The following is a 20271-nucleotide window of genomic DNA, read 5'->3' on the forward strand; positions in this document are numbered from 1 at the left end:
TGTAACAGTCTAACACTGCACTTCTAATGAGTCAGGAATAAAACACTCAGCAATTTCACTTCACTCGTTTTTTCTGTTATTTTTATTTTATTCATTCTTTCTTTGTTTGTTTCCAGCACCCAAGCAGCTTTATTTCAACTTATTTGCATTAAATTTAAGAAATTCTGTGAAATTTTATTAGTAAATGTTAAACTTTACCTGATAACTATCATAATTTACCTCATAACTGTAGAAACACAGTAAATAACTAAACTTATCAATGTTAATAAACAGAAATGAGGCTCAGTGACTCACAGTAAACACCATGGAGTCTCATGAGGATAAATATATTTAAAAACAATTTTCTTTTTTTTTTTGCTGATTTGCTAATATGTTATATATTTGATGTTATAAATTGCATTTAAATGAATAAAAATGAACTTTAATTATGTCCAGTTATTTCCTGAAGAATATTATAAAACACTTAAATTTGCAGTAATTATTCAATAAATAAGAAATTAAAAAATGTTTTTAATTTAAAAATCCCCACAATCAATATGTATTGTGACATTTTAAATGATGTGTGAGGAGTGAAAGGATTTTATTATTTTATTAGATTAGTCATAGGCTTCTTCACCATCTTTTCTAAGAGTGTATTTTTTGTTCAAACATTTTGAGGGTGTGTGACTGAATATAAAAACCAGGATTCCACAATATTGTGTGTGAAAAGCAAAACACAACCAGTGATCTTCATTCAGGTGAAAAAAAAAAAAGAAAAAATCACTGTGTGATCCTGTAGAAAAAAAAAAATCAATCACAACATAGTCTACCATATACTGTGATCATTGCTGTAACAGAGAAATTAGCTAGAAATGTTTCCAGTAGAGGCATCAGTGTTTATTTTAAACAGTGTATAAATATCAAGATCATTTAACACACATTTTACAATAATATAGATATGATATAGATTTGTGCATATGAGTGTAAACACCGCCATAAAATACTTCATAACAGAATAGTGATTGTGGGAAATTGCAGTTCCTGGGTTTGGCCACACGAGGGCAGTCAAGCTCCATCCAGCACAACACGCAGCGCCGCCTCAAACAGCCGGTAGGCCTTGTGTCCTTCCCACAGACACAGAGCTCATCAGCCTTATTACTGTGCACTGGATTATTCTGCCATAACAACTCCAACACACGCCTCTTCTCAACTCTTTATTATTATTATTATTATTATTATTATTATTATTATTATTATTATTATTATCATTATTAGTAGTAGTAGCCCCCACCACAGACCTGTGACAGCACCATCTCCCTGCTGAACGAGCTGAATGCCTTCTTTGCTCGCTTTGAGGCACAAAACAGCACCACTGCACAGAAGACTCCACCTCCTCCTGGCGAGCAGGTGATAACATTGTCCACGCACAGCGTGAGGAGATCCCTCAGCAGGATCAACGCAGGCAAAGCTCCGGGTCCTGACAACATACCTGGTCGTGTACTGAGAGACTGTGCAGTAGAACTCACTGATGTCTTCACAGACATATTTAACATCTCACTTAGTCAGGCTGTTGTTCCCACATGCTTCAAAGCCACCACCATCATTTCAGTCCTGAAGAAGTCGTCACCCTCCTGCTTCAATGACTACCATCCGGTTGCACTTACTCCTATCCTAATGAAGTGCTTTGAACGACTAGTCATGCACCACATCAAGTCTTTCCTCCCCCCCTCCCTTGACCCCTTTCAGTTTGCACATTGGTCCAACCGCTCGACCGATGACGCCATTGCCACTGCTCTCCACTCAGCCCTCACACATCTGGACAAAAAAGACTCATACGTTAGAATGCTGTTCATAGATTTCAGTTCAGCATTCAACACAATCGTCCCTCAACAGCTCATTCACAAATTGGTCCAGCTGGGACTCAACACCTCGCTGTGCAACTGGCTGTTGGACTTCCTGACTGGGAGACCTCAAGCAGTACGAGTCGGCGGCAACACATCCAGCACCATCACATTGAACACAGGGGCCCCTCAAGGATGTGTGCTGAGCCCCCTTCTCTTCACTCTGCTGACCCATGACTGCACACCATCACACAGCTCCAATCTCTTCATTAAGTTTGCGGACGACACGACTGTGGTGGGTCTCATTAGAAACAAAGATGAGACAGACTACAGGAGCGAGGTGAGCCGCCTGGCGGGGTGGTGTAAAGACAACAATCTCTCTCTGAATGTGGAAAAGACAAAGGAGATTGTTGTCGACTTCAGGAGAGCGCACACTCAGCATGCTCCTCTGACTATCAATGGTGCGACTGTGGAAGAGTGAGCAGCACTAAGTTCCTGGGTGTGCACATCACAGAAAACCTCTCCTGGACTGACAACACTGCATCACTGGCCAAGAAATCACAGCAGCGTCTCTACTTCCTGCGCAAACTGAAGAGAGCCAGAGCCCCGGCCCCCATCATGTGCACCTTCTACAGAGGCACCATCGAGAGCATTCTGACGAGCTGCATCACTGTGTGGTATGGCACCTGCAATGCATCCTGCCGAAAGACCCTCCAACGCATAGTGAGAGCAGCTGAGAAGATTGTTGGTGTCTCTCTCCCCTCCCTCCAAGACATCTACAGCACCCGTCTCACCCAAAAAGCCCTGTGCATTGCAGCTGATCCCACCCACCCGACACACAGCTTCTTCAGTCTGCTGCCATCAGGGAGAAGACTGCGGAGTCTTCAGGCCAGGACCAGCAGACTGAAGGACAGCTTCATCCACCAGGAAGCTCAACTCTCTCCCAAACTCTGACCCCCCCCCCCCCCCCCCCAACGCCCCCACAGACCTGCACCAGTCAACTGTGCAACATTAGTCTATGATCTACCTCATACAGCATTGGACTGTAAATTACCCTTTTCTGACAGTTAACTTTGTCACTTTAACAGTCTGATAAGCTCTTTGCACTACTCACTTTACATCTGCACTGTTTGCACTCTATCTGTTGTGCCTTGTAGATCTACATTTATACTCTATTTATATGTATCCATTTGCATTTCCATTTGTATTTTTACATCCTTTTTTGTGTGTGTTATTTGTATGCACCTAGGGTCTGAGAGTAACATAATTTCAATTCTCTGTATGTGCTGAACATGTGGCAGAATTGACAATAAAGTTGACTTTGACTTTGACTTTGACTTTGACTAGTAGTAGTAGTAGTAGTAGTAGTAGTAGTATTATGGTAGTAGTAGTAGTTTTTAATTTATTTTCTATCCCTTTTTTAATAACATATCTTCATGCCTCTCAGCACTTGACATGAAAATGTTTAAAAAGAAAAAAAATGGTTTATATTTACTTTTTATATCCAGATATCTGTAACAACTGGTTTGTGACAAAAAGTCCATTGTTAAAAATGTTATATAATGAAATAAACGAGTGAATGAATGAATAAATAAATAAAATTAAAATGCCGGTCTTGCGTTTTTAAAAACTTTATTGAATAATTCACAATTTGTTACAATAATTCTTCAACATTACAAACGTTTAAATATACAAAAATAACTATTTACAACATAGTCCAATCCTATTATTATATCTACATAGTTATTTCCCTTAAATATTTACAGAGATCATATTTTTAATAAAGACCATGGAGATTTATTTTTAGATCTTCGCTCCATTGTCCTTTGTCTTTTTAGTTCATTTAAGATTAGTTTAAAAAGCGTCTCAGCTGGGAGATGGCATTGCTTACTGATCATTGTGCACCTTGTTTTCCACATTTTATAGTTAACAATACACATTATAAGCCAATCAAAATCTTTTATATTTTTGGCTATTTTTTCCCAATTATTGTCTTTTCATTTGTGTTTATATTCAGTCCTAGATTTTTGTGTTTTTTGCCATATCTCAGCTGAGCGTGAGCAATTTCACTGTAAAATGTAATAAGTAGACTTTACTTAGAAAACATTAGGAAACCGACTGCCTTAAAAATTTTCAAGTAAGCTGAACTACAAAAATTAATTTAAGACAAAAAGCAACAACTTAACTCCGGCAAAACATTATTTATTTTTCTTCAGTTGTCTTCAGGCACTACAATGTACCAAACACTGCCATTCAGACATTCCTAAATGTTTCAAACACAACACCCAAGAATCCTGACTTTTGTGCAACCACAAGTTTAACACAATCTCACACAGCATTGACATCCATCAGCAGAAGGTTTTTAAGTGACTGTAGTTTTGGTTTCAGGGATTTATGTCCAAGAGAAACAAACACTCTTTGAATAAAATCAAAGATGTTCTTTAGTTGTGGAGGATTCTCCAAATTTAGTGCATATATCAGCCCAAAAAGCGGCACATGGCATGTGAAAGATTTTCAGGATCATCCATCGCTATGGCTCCTTCTAGAATAATTGCCCTGTGTGAAGCCTCCAGATGCAGTACTTGTGGAGAATCCTGGCTGTCTTCAGGTGTCACGGTCAGAAATGTGGGGTGTGTCCCAATCACAGTCCTAATAAAAAACAGAAATATTACAATCCTAGTTACATTAAAAATCCAAACCTCACAAATGTATGTTTCATTTAAAGATCCAGGACCATCACCTTCTTTATGTACAACTAATGGAGATAAATAAAGGTTGTGAATCAAAATATCGAATCAAAAAGAAATGAAAAAGAAAACTTCAAAAGCAGAGTTTGTGCTTCTGGTCCAAGCTAAGAGAGTTCAGTGTACAGAGTTGAATGAGGCATGCCTATATGTGATTATATGTGTGGGCATTATTTGGAATGAAATGTAGGATACTTGCCAAACGTGTTTGAAAAAAGTCAGTGGTTTCTTCTCCAGAATGAGAGGAAGGCCACGGAGAACTGCTGTGTGCTTAGCAGTGATGTCAGTGCTCTGAAAAAAATTATAACACAGAATCAATTAAAGTTGAGCTAAAACAGTAACAGAATTTAGTTTGCAAGAAAGAAACACTGACAAGCTTACCATAGACTTAATCTGCTCAAAGAGCTCAGAAAGCCTCTTTGCAACTGTCCCTTCTTTGATTCAAAAATTTCCAGAAAACGAGCTGTATGTTGATCAAGTGCTGAGAAGAAATCTTGCTTGAGGCTTTTGCTTGTGAAGCGATTAAACTCTGCAATGACCTATGAAAGGAAAAAGAAAAGTTTAAGATCTGTTGGGTTTTTAGTTAGTGTTAAAGGAAAACTCCACCCAAAAATGAAAATTCTCTCATCATTTACTCAGCCTCATACCATTCCAGATGTATGACTTTCTTTCTTCAGATGAAGATAAATGAAGATTTTTAGAAAAATTATCCATCTCTGTATAATCATCTACATATCATCTAGTGTCATTTTTTCTGTTTTTTTTTTCTCCCATATGGAATAAACGGAGAACACACGGATTCTAGCAAATGTTAAACTGCTAATTTCCATCAACACAATCCAGCAATTTGATTATAATCCCACCACATCCAATGTCACTGTGTAACGCTAACTCATTTAATATGACTGTTACACGGTTGATTAATGTAAATTGACCAATTAACCAATTAAGCAATTAAAAACTAGGACAAACAATATGCTTTTCCCCTCAGCTTCCAAATCGACTCCACCTACAGGTAGAACTGCACATGACCCCCACAACTTTTCAAAATCCTCATTATTTTAAGTAGAGGTTAATTGAATCTGTTGAGTTTAATAAAACAAAGTTTAAAAAGTTGTCATTGCTTAGTTACACTCAGTAAGGTCAACAAACTTATTCAAAACAAGTTATAGTCACTTCATTTTATTAGTAAGATCATCAGTAACATTTCCAGTGGTCTATTGTCTCATCCTCATCACAATCATGAACAGGACATTTTTTCTTTGTTCCAAAACAGCTCCATTTCACCTCACATCTAACTGCGACTCTACCCCACTGACCAGCCCCATGACGTCACGCCCATTTTCACACATGCCTTTGCTCTTCATATTTCTGATCCATTGCCTAAAAACCTCCCCATATTCATCCTCGTTTATTTCCTCAGATATGGATTTGTTAGCTAATTTGTCCCAGTCTATTTGTAAGTGTTTATATTTGTGTTTAAAATGGCCGTATATTAATTTGTAAGAAGGAGTTAGTGTCTGGCTCTGCCTGCTTTTTTCTGCCATGTTCTTATGTCCCCTATCCAATCTGTTCTTCTTTTTATAGCTTGTGTGATATTTGGACAGAAGGATCCTTTAATTGAAGCCCTATGTCGATGGCCCCAAGTCCAGCAGAAGCTGTAGGTTTGTATAAAAGCTCCCGGTTCGTTACTTCCGTGTTATTGCCCCAGATAAAGCCAACGCAAAGCTTGTTTCATTTCATTCCGCATTTATTGTCGGGAGGGAAAATGGCAGCTAAAAACATCAGTTTACATCATATGAAGGTCTTGCTTATTTTAGTTTTCTAATTCAGCAGCTTTCCAATGATGGATTTCTGTCTTAATCTCCGCGACCACTCATTTTGCTGCTCAGATCTGGTTTAAGAACAACTCCGAAATAACAAGCGCTACTCTCTCCGTGATAGAGCAACACAGCCGCTCTGTGATTGGCTGAGACCGTTGTGGCAGAAGAACCAATCACAAACACGCCGTCAAATTCCAGCGTCCGCCCACCGTTCTATTCTACTCTACACCCCTCCCACCCCCGTTTGTGACGCTGCCTCTGTGTGTGTGTGTGTGTGTGTGTGTGAGAGAGAGAGACAGAGAGAGAAAGCGCATGAAAACAGACAGAAGGGAAAATAGACATACAAACGCACAAACTAACAAAACTATATACAGCGATATAGAGAAATATAAATTCTTACTAGTTTGCCCATGTGTTCATGTTATTCCTACAGCCTCTGTCTCCGTTTTGGGATCAGGAATGAGGTTTTAGAAAGACGATCAGGAATCAAATCCACGAAAATCATCATCAGCCATCAGATCATCATGTTATATAAGGCCTCTGGGTGGAGTTGAAGGAGAGCCGTGTCAGTGCTCTTGCTGTATTTGTGCTGTGTGTAGTATTTGAAACGGAGCCGCTTTGAAACGTGCACTTCCTAAACCTGGCCACACGATGGCAGTCAAGATCCATCCACAACACACAGCGCTGTTTGAGGCGACTGCCCTCGTGTGGCCAAACCAAGGAACTGCAATTTCCCACAATCACTATTCTGTTATTAAGTATTTTATGGCGGTGTTTATGAGTCCATACTTGTAGTAGTTAGCCAAGAGAGAGGGAAGAAATATTAGAGAAATATTAGTGAATGCTCGCGCCCCCTCCACTCGCTTTTTCCCCTTTATGATAATTATTGTTTTAATGTAATAATGGATATATTGCCTTTATCTCTGTAAATCTGTAATCTCTAAAACAGCTCCATTTAACTCCACACTGTACTGATAACCTGCCTACACTTATTAACCACATCACATCACAAATGTTTTCAGAAATATCTTTTGTGTTTATGTTTTTAATTCACTGCTCACTGTCAGTTAGTGTAAGATGTTTATGTTTAAAATACCCCCATGTTTATATTTTCTTATAAATACTTTTATATTTGCTTTTTGAAAATATCCCACATTTCAGTGCTTGATCTCATTAAAACCTTTAAGTGTTTAATTTGTTTGACTTCTTTGGTTAATTCATGAACAGCTTGTTTGTGTGTAAGAATGTTGTACTGAGTTTGCAGTAAGCTCTCTGCTTGTTTATGTTTAAGTTTATTCTCACTGAAGCAGCTAAATGATCTGATTCAACTCAATATTCTGGTTTATAGTATAAAACTTTTATCATATTAGAGGCATGTATTTGATCTGTTCTACTTCTTGTTTTAGTGTCAATCCGTGTAAAGCCAAAGTCATGAGGAAATGTTTCTCTAAAGGTGTCCTTAAGTTCACATGGATCACATACATTGTGTAGAAGTTTCCCTTCTCTAGAAATCATTACATTTGAATTTGGAAATGTATCTTTCTCATGTGTAGCTGTATTGAAATCACCACACAAAATGATACTGAAGCCGACATTTAAAACTTCATACAACTTGTCAAAACTCCTCATCTTTCCAGCTCTATCAGGTGGAGTGTCCACACTGACAATCAGCTCTCAGTAATCTTCCTGGAATCATTTCCCTGGACATAATCATTTCTACTTGATCTTTAGAGAAAATACCCACTCCATCAGCACCATCTTCTCTGATGGAGATTATCACATTTCCATTGATCCACTTTTTTCACATTGTCTACATCAGTTTTATTTGTCAGTCTTAATTGTTGATCACATTATATAGACATCTTCCCTGAGATCTGGTTGAAGATAGCATTCATCGCTGTTTAGCCTTATTTTTTAAAGATTTTTTTTTTCTCTAAAATAATCTATGAAATATGTGTATAGGAATTCCAGTTTCACATTTCTCAAACATCATGATGATGAAAGAAATCAAATCTGTGTTCAGGTTGTCACTTCCGGTTGTGAGAGAAAGCTTAATGTAAAAACAGTAGAGTTTCCCGTTGTGTTTATGACAATCTCAGTGTGAGACACATTTCCCTATATATAATATGCATCATCAATAAGCTGTATACTAAATTTAATCCTTCAATATCACTGTATTAATGCATTAAGCCACGTTAAGTGTTTCTTTATAACGGGTTTCTGTGGGAGAGAGAACACTTAAAGTAAAAATATTGTCCTTCCACTTGGATGACGGTGCCGCTGTCTGAGCAGTAGATAGTGTTTATGACAAGAGAAATGTGAGAGAAAAATGCTTTTTCGGTGTTTTAGGACATTAGACCACGTTAAGCGCTTTAGAATGTCCCTGAGTGTGAGTGTGTGTGTGTGTGTTTATTACCTGTCTAAGTCACTGCCCCTCCCCCTCTGCAGAATAAACAGGTAGACAGTGTCAGTGGAAGTAAAACTCAGCAGCTCGATTTTGTATCGAGGGGAAAATAAACCATTTCTAGAGTAAAAACACAGTGAGTATCTAAATCTAAAGCTATAATCTATAAACACACTGAAGTGACACTAGATGCAGAAGAGTTTTGTGGGTTTGTACTGAAGGTTTAATGTACACAGGTTGTTTTAGGACTTGATACCGTGACTATTTCCTGTAAGTGAACTCTGTGCTGATACAGGGTTTGATTTAACACACCGATGTTGGAGTGAAGTAAACGTGTGTCCTGCTGTAATCTGGAGAAGGAGACATGACCTCCAACATGAGTGTGTCTGGAAAACAGGACTTAAAGAAAGACGAGAGGTGAGTTACTTTTCCATTCACCAGCAATAAATACACACCGTCTCATGGGAACAGATCTGTATCTCTAAACACTCACTAGTTAACAGAGGAACTAAACTTTGCTTTAAGGTGTTTAATAGCAGTGAATATATCACTGATCTGATGTAAGAACAGTTTAGAGAAATCATTCACTGAGAGAAGAGTAAAAACGACTGTGTAATGTGTAGCATAAGAGCAGCATAGCTTTGAGTCAGTGAACTCTACAGGCTTTAAGACCCAGCTGAGTCAGTTAGCTGTGATTGGGACTCCTGACATCAGAGTAATTCCTGAGGTATGAGGCGAGTCTCCTGTTTGAATAAGTGTGCAGACTGTAGCTGAATTAAAAAGATGGAATTCTTGGTGTTTAATGATGAACACATTGTTTAACAGTGCTGAGACAGCAGAGTATTAATTATTGCTGATATTTCTGTTGTAACTCTAGAATGATGGAGGGAAAGAGATCAGACTCACCAGAACCCAGCTGTGTGTCCATGAAGAGTGACGCGTCAATGGAAGATCCAATATACTTCAGAGACAGAGACAGTTCTACTGATGTGAGGTCAGTATAGTGAGGTGTTTTACGGCAGTGTTCCACCTGATCAAACTCACTCGTCTCATTATGAAGCCCTTCATGAGCTTTATTGGGTGTTGAAGCAGTAAGAGTTCAGTTCAGCCTGCAGTCCCTGAGCTGGAGGGTCTGTGGTGCTACAGAAGAACATTTACATCTGGGAAATTAATGACCATATATATATATAATATTAAAACATATATATTTATTCTTTCAAACATTAGTTTCTAAATATGTTAGTGTCAGTTAGGAAATCCTGAAATCAGTGCATTCTGTTAAGATGATAATGTTAAAATTGCAATAATTGATTTTTACATCTACATATTTCTAGATAATGTGTACAACATGAAAATAACAATGGTCATGGCCTCATCACAACTGTATTATGTGGGTGAAAAAAAAGCCTGTAAGCTCTAGGGTTGCCACCTTCAATGAAGAAAAAAAGGGACATCCCCCCAAAAAAATAGAAATTATGTTTTCAGGTTGTCTGTCTATCTGAGATTTTCTTTGGCACATAATCATCACATATCATTAAACCATTTTCCTGCTTCTATGGAATTACAATTGTGTTTTTACTGATAGAAGAATGATGATTTAACATACTGTGGATTATTGAATAGAAAAGTATATGGTGACCCTGTTTTTAAATATCTTTTTAAATATATTATATTTAAGGATGAAAATATATTGGATAAACTGTATGGTTTTTTATTTATTTAGTCTTTTTAAATTTTAAATTGACAAATTTATAGAATGTAAAGTAAAATATTTATAAATGATATAATTAAAACTATCTAATCATTTTAATCTTCAGTATAAAATCTGAGAATAGATGGGATATTATCAGCATGAATAGGCTAATTTGCACTAAACTGATTAGGCCTAGTTATATAGCCCAATATTACACTGATCCTGATGTTAGCCTAAGAACCTGAATATTTTACATAACATAAACATTTATTAAACAACAACATACCACATCATCCTCAGGGGAAGTTTGAGGTAAAAGGAACTGAGTGATTCCTCTGTCTTCTTTATCCACTCGGATATGATTATCACCTGCCGCATGCTCCACAGTAAACTGTACAGTACCACAACAGCAGCACAGTACTACAACTGCATGTTGTGCAATGATGCATTCTCACATAGCGTGTTCCCATCATTCCCTGCCCCATAACATTGATTTTGAGCTTCTACACCATTTCAAGTGAAAGTCATTTGATTTTAATCACTATTGTGTTTTTCTCACCACTGTGTATGCATGAAATGATGTGTACAAAAATATGGGACAAATCATGTACTTTACTGACTCAACAAGAGACACAGCATTTTACTTTCCAATCCCGTGACAATCCTAGTAAGCTCCCAGTGCAGCCAGATAATTCTTGTGTTAGCAAAAATCACACTGTGCTTCAGGGGAAAAACCTAACATGAAATACAGTAACACCAGGATAAACACTAGAAGTGCTTTTCCAAGATGGAGTATTTTATTACTGATGAAGGAATGAAGCTGGACAGGGAATTAGTGCTGTTGCTCCTGGACGGGTCTGTAAACACAATCTGTAAGCTTTGAACTGTTTCAGTGACCTGCTTTACATAACAAATCCAGTAGATGGGTTTGTGGTGTTTTATCGATGTGAAGGAATAAGTAAATGCTTTGGATTAAACACCTTGATATTGTAATGTTAGATAACTATATAGCTATGCTAACAATGCTAATAGCAATAGGTTTAGCAGAAAAATTACAGAGAACTAATTATAAATAAGTGATGGTGCAATAAAAGCACTCTTGACCATCCTCGTTAGTCACTATGAGAATGTCACTTATTTCTAGTGCTATAACTCGGCTTTCATGCTGCTTTTGGCTGTGTGAGCAAAAGCTAAATGCTAAAATCCTAATATCAGCCACCTGGCACACTGGAGACATGAAGACATGATGCTCTGAAGCTCACTGATGGAACAAGCAGAGTATCTGTGTAACATGATTAGACAATAATTCACTCAGCCATCCTGTATATAAACTAGCCTATAGCCATGCTAGTCACTAACAGCTAGTCGTTAACAGCTAGTGAAAGTGTTTTAGCTATGAAAGACAACCACAGATGAGCTCCAGCGTTGTCCAGCTTTGAGGTGTCGAGTGGAACAAAATCAAAAAAGAAAAAACGAGCTAGTCAGTTGGAGGAAGCTTTTCACTTTATCACCTACTTCTGTATAAGAGCTGTGTGGTGGGTAAATTGTAAAGCATAATTAATTAAAGTCACTTGTTCTTTAGAGAGACAGCTCCATACATCAGTTCCTTATTATTCTGCAGTGTCTTACATTTATGCTGTGTATTATTATTCTTACTACTCCACTGTTCATTATTATGCATTTCCCCACTACTCTGTTATTCTATCATCATTATTGTGTAGTTGGGGATTTTTATCACCTAGATCTAAATAATGAAGTAAAGAAATGCCCTTAATAAATAAACTGCCTCCTTCTTTACTTGAAAGTGATGCCATGCTAAAGCTAATCCTTGCTAATGATAGAAGAAGTTCATTTGATAGTTGGTACTCTAGCTGAACTTTACTATAGAGACCACCATAGATCCTGGGGATGGGGCTTTGTGAACATGGGCGGGAATTGGGGCAGGCTTAAGGAGTAAAAATCCTAAATGTGGAACCACGTACTGTTAGAGACCTGAACTTTAAAAAATGTATTTATATTACCTCATGCAACTTTAAATATCTTTATCCTTCTGTTAATGAGTGTGTGTTGTGCAGCTATGAATACATATAGTCCATATTACATGATGTGTTTTGTTTGTTCACAGACCACAAAAGAAAGAATCAAACATCAGCAGAAATCAGTTAGAGTCCATATTCAAGGTTTGTGTGACTTGTGGTGTTTTATCGATGTGCAGCAGCATTATGGGTAATCAAACAGTTGTAACTGTGGTAATAGATAGAGTTGTTTTTTTTTTCTTTTCAAAAAATAAAAACATTTCTCATTATAATATTTAGATCTGTTACTGTGTGTTTCTAACCAGGAGCTGGAACACAAAGTCATCATTCTGATAAAGAATGAGCTGAAGAGGTTTAGGAAGCTCCTGAGTCCAGATTACCCAGCATGCACTGAGAGGGAGGTGGAGGATGAGGAGGATCTGCACAGTGTCAGAGAGGGAGCGCTGAAGATCACACTGCACGTCCTGAAGAACATGAACCACACAGATCTCGCTAACACACTGCACAACAGTAAGAGCTCTGAGTCATGGCTTTATTCCATCAGGTTCACTTTAGAGAGAGGAAATTGTTTTAGATATTAACGCTTTTAGTTTTAAGTTTGATTTTAATATCTTGTACATCTGGTGCTTTTCTGTTCTGTTCGTGGTCCAGCTTGTGGTTACTCTCTACAATGGTCCTGTTCCTTCAGTAATATTTAGTACATGAATCAGGAATGAACAGCAGCATTTGAAAGAATTTTACATTTTATATTGTGCTCAGGGATTTTGCATTAAAACATGTTATTACTTTGTTTATTAGAGTCTGTGGCCTCTGTGTATCAGTCAAAGTTGAAATCCAGCCTGAGAGAGAAGTTTAAAAGAATTAATGAAGGAATCTCACAGCATGGAAGCTCAGCACTTCTGAATGAGATCTACACAGAGCTCTACATCACAGAGGGTTGGAGTGGAGACGTCAATAATGAACATGAGGTGAGGCAGATTGAGACAGCGTCCAGGAGACCAGCAACACAGGAGACACCCATCAAATGTAATGACCTCTTTAAAGACAAGTCCATCAGAACTGTGCTGACTAAAGGAGTTGCTGGAATTGGAAAAACAGTCTCTGTGCAGAAGTTCATCCTGGACTGGGCTGAAGAAAAAGCAAATCAGGACATCACCTTCATGTTTCCACTTCCCTTTAGAGAGCTGAATTTGATGAAGCAGGAAAATCTCAGTCTGATGAATCTTCTTCATCACTTTTTCCCAGAAATGAGAAAACTACAATTAATAGACTCCTACAAAGTGATGTTGATCTTTGATGGTCTGGATGAGTGTCGATTTCCTCTAAATTTCCAGAACAATGAGAGATTGTGTGATGTGACGGAGTCAGACTCAGTGGATGTGCTGCTGACAAACCTCATCAAGGGGAATCTGCTTCCCTCTGCTCTCCTCTGGATAACCTCTCGACCAGGAGCAGCCAATCAGATCCCTCCTGAGTGTGTAGACCAGGTAACAGAGGTACGAGGCTTCAGTGATCCTCAGAAAGAGGAGTACGTCAGGAAGAGGATCAGTGATCAGAGCCTGGCCAATAAAATCATCACACACATAAAGTCTTCAAGAAGCCTCTACATCATGTGCCACATTCCAGTCTTCTGCTGGATTTCAGCCACTGTTCTAAAGAGAATGTTGGGTGAAGCAGAGAGTGGAGAGATCCCCAAGACTCTGACTCAAATGTTCACACACTTCCTGATCTTCCAGATCAAACATAAGGACCAAAAGTACTATCAGAAATGTGACCCTGATCCTCAGCAGACCAGAGAGAGTATCCTGGCACTGGGGAAAGTGGCTTTCCAACAGCTGGAGAAAGGAAACCTGATCTTCTATGAGGAAGACCTGAAAGAGTGTGGCATTGACGTCAGAGAAGTGTCAGTGTACTCAGGAGTGTGTACCCAAATCTTCAGAGAGGAGTTTGGGCTTCACCTGGCGAAGGTGTTCAGCTTTGTACATCTGAGTGTTCAGGAGTTTCTGGCTGCTTTATATGCATTTCTCTCCTTCATCACCAGAAATGTAACAGAACAACAAATCACTGATCTGTCTGATCTTTTCACAAAGTCAAACATGTGTGATTTCCTCAGGAGTGCAGTGGACAAGGCCTTACAGAGTGAGAATGGACACCTGGACCTGTTCCTCCGCTTCCTTCTGGGTCTCTCCCTGGAGTCCAATCAGACTCTCTTACGAGGCTTAATGCCACAGACAGGAAGCAGCTCTCACAGCAAACAGGAAACAGTCGAGTACATCAAGGAGAAAATCAGGGAGAATCCATCTCCAGAGAAATCCATCAATCTGTTACACTGTCTGAATGAACTGAATGATCATTCTCTAGTGCAGGATGTACAAACTTACCTGAACAGAGATTACTATCGTCTCAGGGGAACCAGACTCTCTCCTGCTCAGTGGTCAGCTCTGGTGTTTGTGTTACTGAACTCAGAACAGGAGCTGGATTTGTTTGATTTAAGGAAATATGACCCTTCAGAGGAATGTCTTCTGAGGCTGCTGCCAGTGGTCAAAGCCTCCAGAAAAGCTGAGTGAGTATTTTTATTTTTTAAATTTTTTACTGCATGGTTTGTTTGTGTTTAATGTAACACTGAACTGCACTGTTTGGATTAATGCTTGTTAATAGTTATTCTAATCATCTTTAAATAAACACATTTTACACTAACACGTTATGTCTGTACTGAGGGTTGGCCGATATGGACAAAATCTTATATCACGATATGGATAATTTCACATCTTGAAATTTATTTATATGTATATCACAGTATATTCCGTCTTCTGTAAAATTGATGCAAAAGTTATCTATACAAAATAACTGCATACATTTACGAACTAAACAGCTAAAGACCCTCCTCTTTTGTGAACACTCAACTAACCCACAATTTGTCCCCACTAAAAAAAATAAAATAAATAAATAAATAAACTGACCTAAATACCAGTGAAAGGCACTTTTTCTTTTAGCCTTTACTTGAAAGTGACATTGAACAGAACTATCACAAATGAGAACAAGAAAAAAATAATGTGAATACAGAATATACAAAGTAAATGTTAAAACACTCGATTCACCTTCATGTGCCCTTTAGGTACAAGTTCCTCATCCTTTGTTCTGTGTAACACAGTGTTGTGGGGAGTTTCACTCTGTCATGCTCCTCCATGCTTGTTTTTTTTTCCCAGTTTTCTCCCTAATTTAGTCATGGCTTATTCCCACCCTCCAGTTTGGTCTCCCCTATAATATGACCCTGTCCTCTACTAACTTCCCACACAAGTGACGTTAACTGCATCTTTTCAAACAGTTCATGCAACATAACACGCTTGAAGGAAAGCGGTACCTTTCCACTTCCGTATACATGACCTCACAGACACCCATGATTGGTTAGTATCACTGTAATTGATAGGGGAGAGAGAGTATGCCACCCCTCCCTCACTGTGAGCATGGACTCACCTGCTCACTTGGACTCCCGGCCACTGATGGCTGTGGCATCATCAGGATTTAAACTCACAATCTCTGGAAAATAGGATGAACGCCTTTGTTCTTGTCACAGCACAGTGCTAGTAGCTCCGAGCGCTGACCTTATTGACATAAATCATCTGCCAAAAAGTAGCTTTTGCAACATTGGCTATTAACTGATAGTGTACAGTTCTATAATTCTTTATTTTCTGTAATAAAATGCACTATATCGGCAGTGTTGGTTGTAGAAACTTGAACACAGATCAGAGTGTATTGTCTGTAGGCTGCTCACTCTCACATGTGTGTGTTATGTACATGACCTAATGGTCTTCTAATAAATTGTAGCTGAGAGATTGTGGAGTGCAGAAAGACGTCCCTGCTCCTGTAAATATGCTGATGTGGCGTCCTGTCCTCTGATTTGTGTGTGTGAGAGAAACACACTGACATTTCTGATACATGTTAAACTTTAGCTGTATTATGGCTGTGTTTGTGTGTTTGAGATCAGTGTTCAGTTATTTCATCATTTCTCTTCCAGCCTGCATGAGAGTAATCTGACAGAGGAAAGCTGTAGAGCTCTGTCCTCAGTTCTCAGCTCAACCTCCTCCAGTCTGAGAGAACTGAACCTGAGTGAGAATAAACTGCAGGATTCAGGAGTGAAGCTGCTCTCTGCTGGACTGGAGAATCCACACTGTACACTGGAGAAACTGAGGTATACACACACACTATACTGGAGATACTGAGGTTAGATCATCACTCTGTCACATTACAAACAGAATTGTGTGTGTGTGTGTGTGTATAAAATATACAAATAGTCAGTCTTTCTTTTATGCACACACACATGTATATATACACATTATATCCATGACATTTGAGCTACTTTTTAGGTAGCTATAAATTTTCGAATATGATTTAAATGTTTGTAAGAAACTGAAATGTGTTTGTGAGAATCAGATTTACTTTCTAGATTAATTCTATATCATGAATAAATAAAAACTGTACTGATGAATTCTAATTTTAGCTGTTTTAGCTGTTTAGCCTTTCTTTTTGTCTCTGTCTCTTCTGTCCTCTCCTCCTCTCTTATCTATGGTTCTGTTTGATAGTAAAAAAGCAAAGGGAGATTAAACACACTGTACTGAAGCAGTTAAGGACAGTGTGTAAATGTGTAAATGTTCTCCAGCAGAACTTTCCCCAGAGCTGCTGAACACACTGTATGAAAAACTCTCTGCTAGAAATAAAGAGACGTGTTTGTTCAGAGTGGCCTCTCTGTTACTATCCTGTTTCAGAAAGTTAAATACATCGTCTCATATGAGCTGAGACACATGGATCTGTCCAAGAGCAGTCCAAGTTTATACACAGGCTGTTCATTTTATATTTTTATCCTGACATTAGAACCTTGTGTTCAGGTAGATAGTTTATTTCCCAACTGATGGAAGCACCTCATTTCACAATCAGATAAATAAATCAAACATTTCATCATTTCTCTTCCAGGCTGTGGAAGTGTAATCTGACAGAGGAAAGCTGTAGAGTTCTGTCCTCAGTTCTCAGCTCAAACTCCTCCAGTCTGAGAGAACTGGACCTGAGTTACAATAAACTGCAGGATTCAGGAGTGAAGCTGCTCTCTGCTGGACTGGAGAATCCACACTGTACACTGGAGATACTGAGGTATACACACACACACACACACACGCACGCACTCACACACACACACACACACACACACACACATACAGAGGTCAGATTATCACTTTATTGCCAAATATTACACACAGAAATGTTTGCGTGTGTCTTTATGTAGCTGTAAATTTTAGAATATAATATAAATATTTGTAAGAAACTTAAATGTGTTTGTGAGAATCAGATTTACTTTCTAGATTAATTCTGTACCATGAATAAATAAAAACTGTTCATATGAATTGTAATTATAGCTGTTTAGATCTTTTTTTGGGGGGGGCTTGTTAAGTATATAACTTTTTAATATATAATATATTTCAGCTCCTTAACGAGGGGCATGGTGGCTTAGCACTGTTGCCTCACACTTCCGGGGTTGGGGGTTTGAATCTCGCCTCCACCCTTTGTAGGATAAGCAGTATGGAAAATAAATGAATGAAATCCTGAACGAGATGTCCTGTATAACTATCTGGAAAGCTTTCTATCTTCTATCTAATTTGACTTAGTAAAAAAGCTAACTATCTTTCACAACAACAATGACTTTCCCAAATCAAAAACCTGTTATTTACCGTTGACAACAACAGCCACCTAATAATATTTGATCAGATTTACTTTGACTTTTGTGTTTGTTAAATTCCAGAAAGGTCAGAAAAGTTCACTGGACACACTGTCAGAATCTGTTATAAAGCTGGACATGGCACCGGCTCCATGAGGACAGATAACATCAGAGAAATTGGTTTATTGACCTCACTGTAAAGTACCACTAGTACTGGCATGTTATTAACTGGTAGTGTACAGTTATATAATTCTTTATTTTCTGTAATAAAATGCACTATATCTGCAGTGTTGGTTGTAGAAACTTGAACACAGATCAGAGTGTAGTGTTTGTAGGCTGCTCGCTCTCACATGTGTGTGTTACGTACATGACCTAATGGTCTTCTAATAAATTGTAGCTGAGAGATTGTGGAGTGCAGAAAGACGTCCCTGCTCCTGTAAATGTGCTGATGTGGTGTCCTGTCCTCTGATTTGTGTGTGTGAGAGAAACACACTGACATTTCTGTTCCATGTTAAACTTTAGCTGTATTATGGCTGTGTTTGTGTGTTTGAGATCAGTGTTCTGATATTTCATCATTTCTCTTCCAGTCTGTGTGAGTGTAATCTGACAGAGGAAAGCTGTAGAGTTCTGTCCTCAGTTCTCAGCTCAAACTCCTCCAGTCTGAGAGAACTGGACCTGAGTTACAATAAACTGCAGGATTCAGGAGTGAAGCTGCTCTCTGCTGGACTGGAGAATCCACACTGTACACTGGAGATACTGAGGTACACATACACACACACACACACACACACACAATTTTATTAAATGCAGCAATATCTAGTTTTTGTAGTAACTTTAATTGTAGTGATCTGATTTATTTTCATTGTTGTGTGTGTGAGATGGAGAGTAAATGTACTGTATATAAAGATTTTGTGTAGTTCATGTTTTCAATGCTAAAACTGAGTGTGTTAAGTGTGAGAAGGTTTTCTTTCTTGCAGGATGCGTTACTGCAGTATTACAGATGAAGGTTGTGCTGCTCTGGCTTCAGCTTTGAGGTCAAACTCCTCATCACACCTGAGAGATCTGAATCTGAACAGTAATAATCCAGGAGAATCAGGAGTGAAGCTGCTCTCTGATATACTGAAGGATCCACACTGTAAACTGAAGAAACTACAGTGAGTCACTGACCTACTGCCTCTTTACTGTACTGTATGATATTGAATAATATTCACTGTGTACTATATAATATTGACAGTTTGTGTGTGTGTCTTTATACTGACCTTGTTTGTTTACACTGATGCTCTTCTCTGTCTTTAAGCATTAAGGATTATTAACTCACCAAGACTGGCTACGACAGGAGTCTCACCTCAAAGCTTTTTTCCAGGATAAAGCAGTTTTGGTGAAGCGTTAGAACCCGTCCCACATTTCCAGCAGTTTGGGAGCTGAATCATTCATATTCACATGTAGACGTTCCATCACATCCTTTTATCCACTCAGCTACAAGTTACTTCAGGCTTTAATAACATATTTTACAATCCAAAGTCAAATCCTTCAGCGTCTACACACAACACAGAGATATCATCACATCATCACACTGATTATACAAATACACATCCATGTGTTGTAGCTGTAAAACCAATGGAGAAAGATTGTTAAACCTGCACGGATCTAATCATCAAGGTTGGATGCTGAGTTCATTCATTCAAGGACACCTGGGAAAAGCCACAATGTGTTGTTCAACTTTGAGATGCTACTGGTAGGACAAAGACTCTAGATTTTTCTAGTAATTAAAGACTGTTTATGAGAACGCTATGTTGACTTGCAAGGTGTTTGTATTGTAAGCGGTTTAGCATCTAATGTGCTAATTAGCCATGTGCAGTAACAGTAACATTTTATTTAGCAGTGCTTTTGAATTGCTATGTTTATATGTTCTTTGATAAGTGACTTGTGAGTATACTAGCAAGTTTGTAGTTAATATCCTTAAATGTACTTGATTATTTCACTACTATGTATTGCCTTTGCTCATATATATGTATCTATATATATATATATATATATATATATATAT

At 38.3% G+C, this 20271-nt stretch overlaps 2 protein-coding genes and 1 long non-coding RNA gene across 4 annotated transcripts in view; 2 read left to right on the forward strand and 1 right to left on the reverse strand.

The window, feature by feature from the left end:
* LOC117597967 (NACHT, LRR and PYD domains-containing protein 12-like) overlaps positions 1 to 20271 on the reverse strand; it is a 60434-nt gene that overhangs the window by 27305 nt on the left and 12858 nt on the right. The window lies entirely within an intron of this gene.
* LOC117597945 (NLR family CARD domain-containing protein 3-like) lies at positions 8534 to 17053 on the forward strand. Its single transcript, XM_034307246.2, has 6 exons — positions 8534 to 9208; positions 9669 to 9785; positions 12610 to 12664; positions 12826 to 13030; positions 13319 to 15083; positions 16536 to 17053. The coding sequence occupies exons 1-6, from the start codon at positions 9156 to 9158 to the stop codon at positions 16738 to 16740; spliced, it is 2400 nt and encodes a 799-aa protein (XP_034163137.2). The 5' UTR covers positions 8534 to 9155; the 3' UTR covers positions 16741 to 17053.
* LOC128318826 (uncharacterized) lies at positions 18006 to 20225 on the forward strand. The gene is made up of 3 exons (XR_008302280.1): positions 18006 to 18985; positions 19202 to 19378; positions 19522 to 20225. It is a non-coding gene; the product is annotated as an uncharacterized LOC128318826 (long non-coding RNA).

The sequence above is a fragment of the Pangasianodon hypophthalmus genome, chromosome 9 (assembly GCF_027358585.1).
Source record: "Pangasianodon hypophthalmus isolate fPanHyp1 chromosome 9, fPanHyp1.pri, whole genome shotgun sequence".
Taxonomy (NCBI): Eukaryota; Metazoa; Chordata; class Actinopteri; order Siluriformes; family Pangasiidae; genus Pangasianodon; species Pangasianodon hypophthalmus.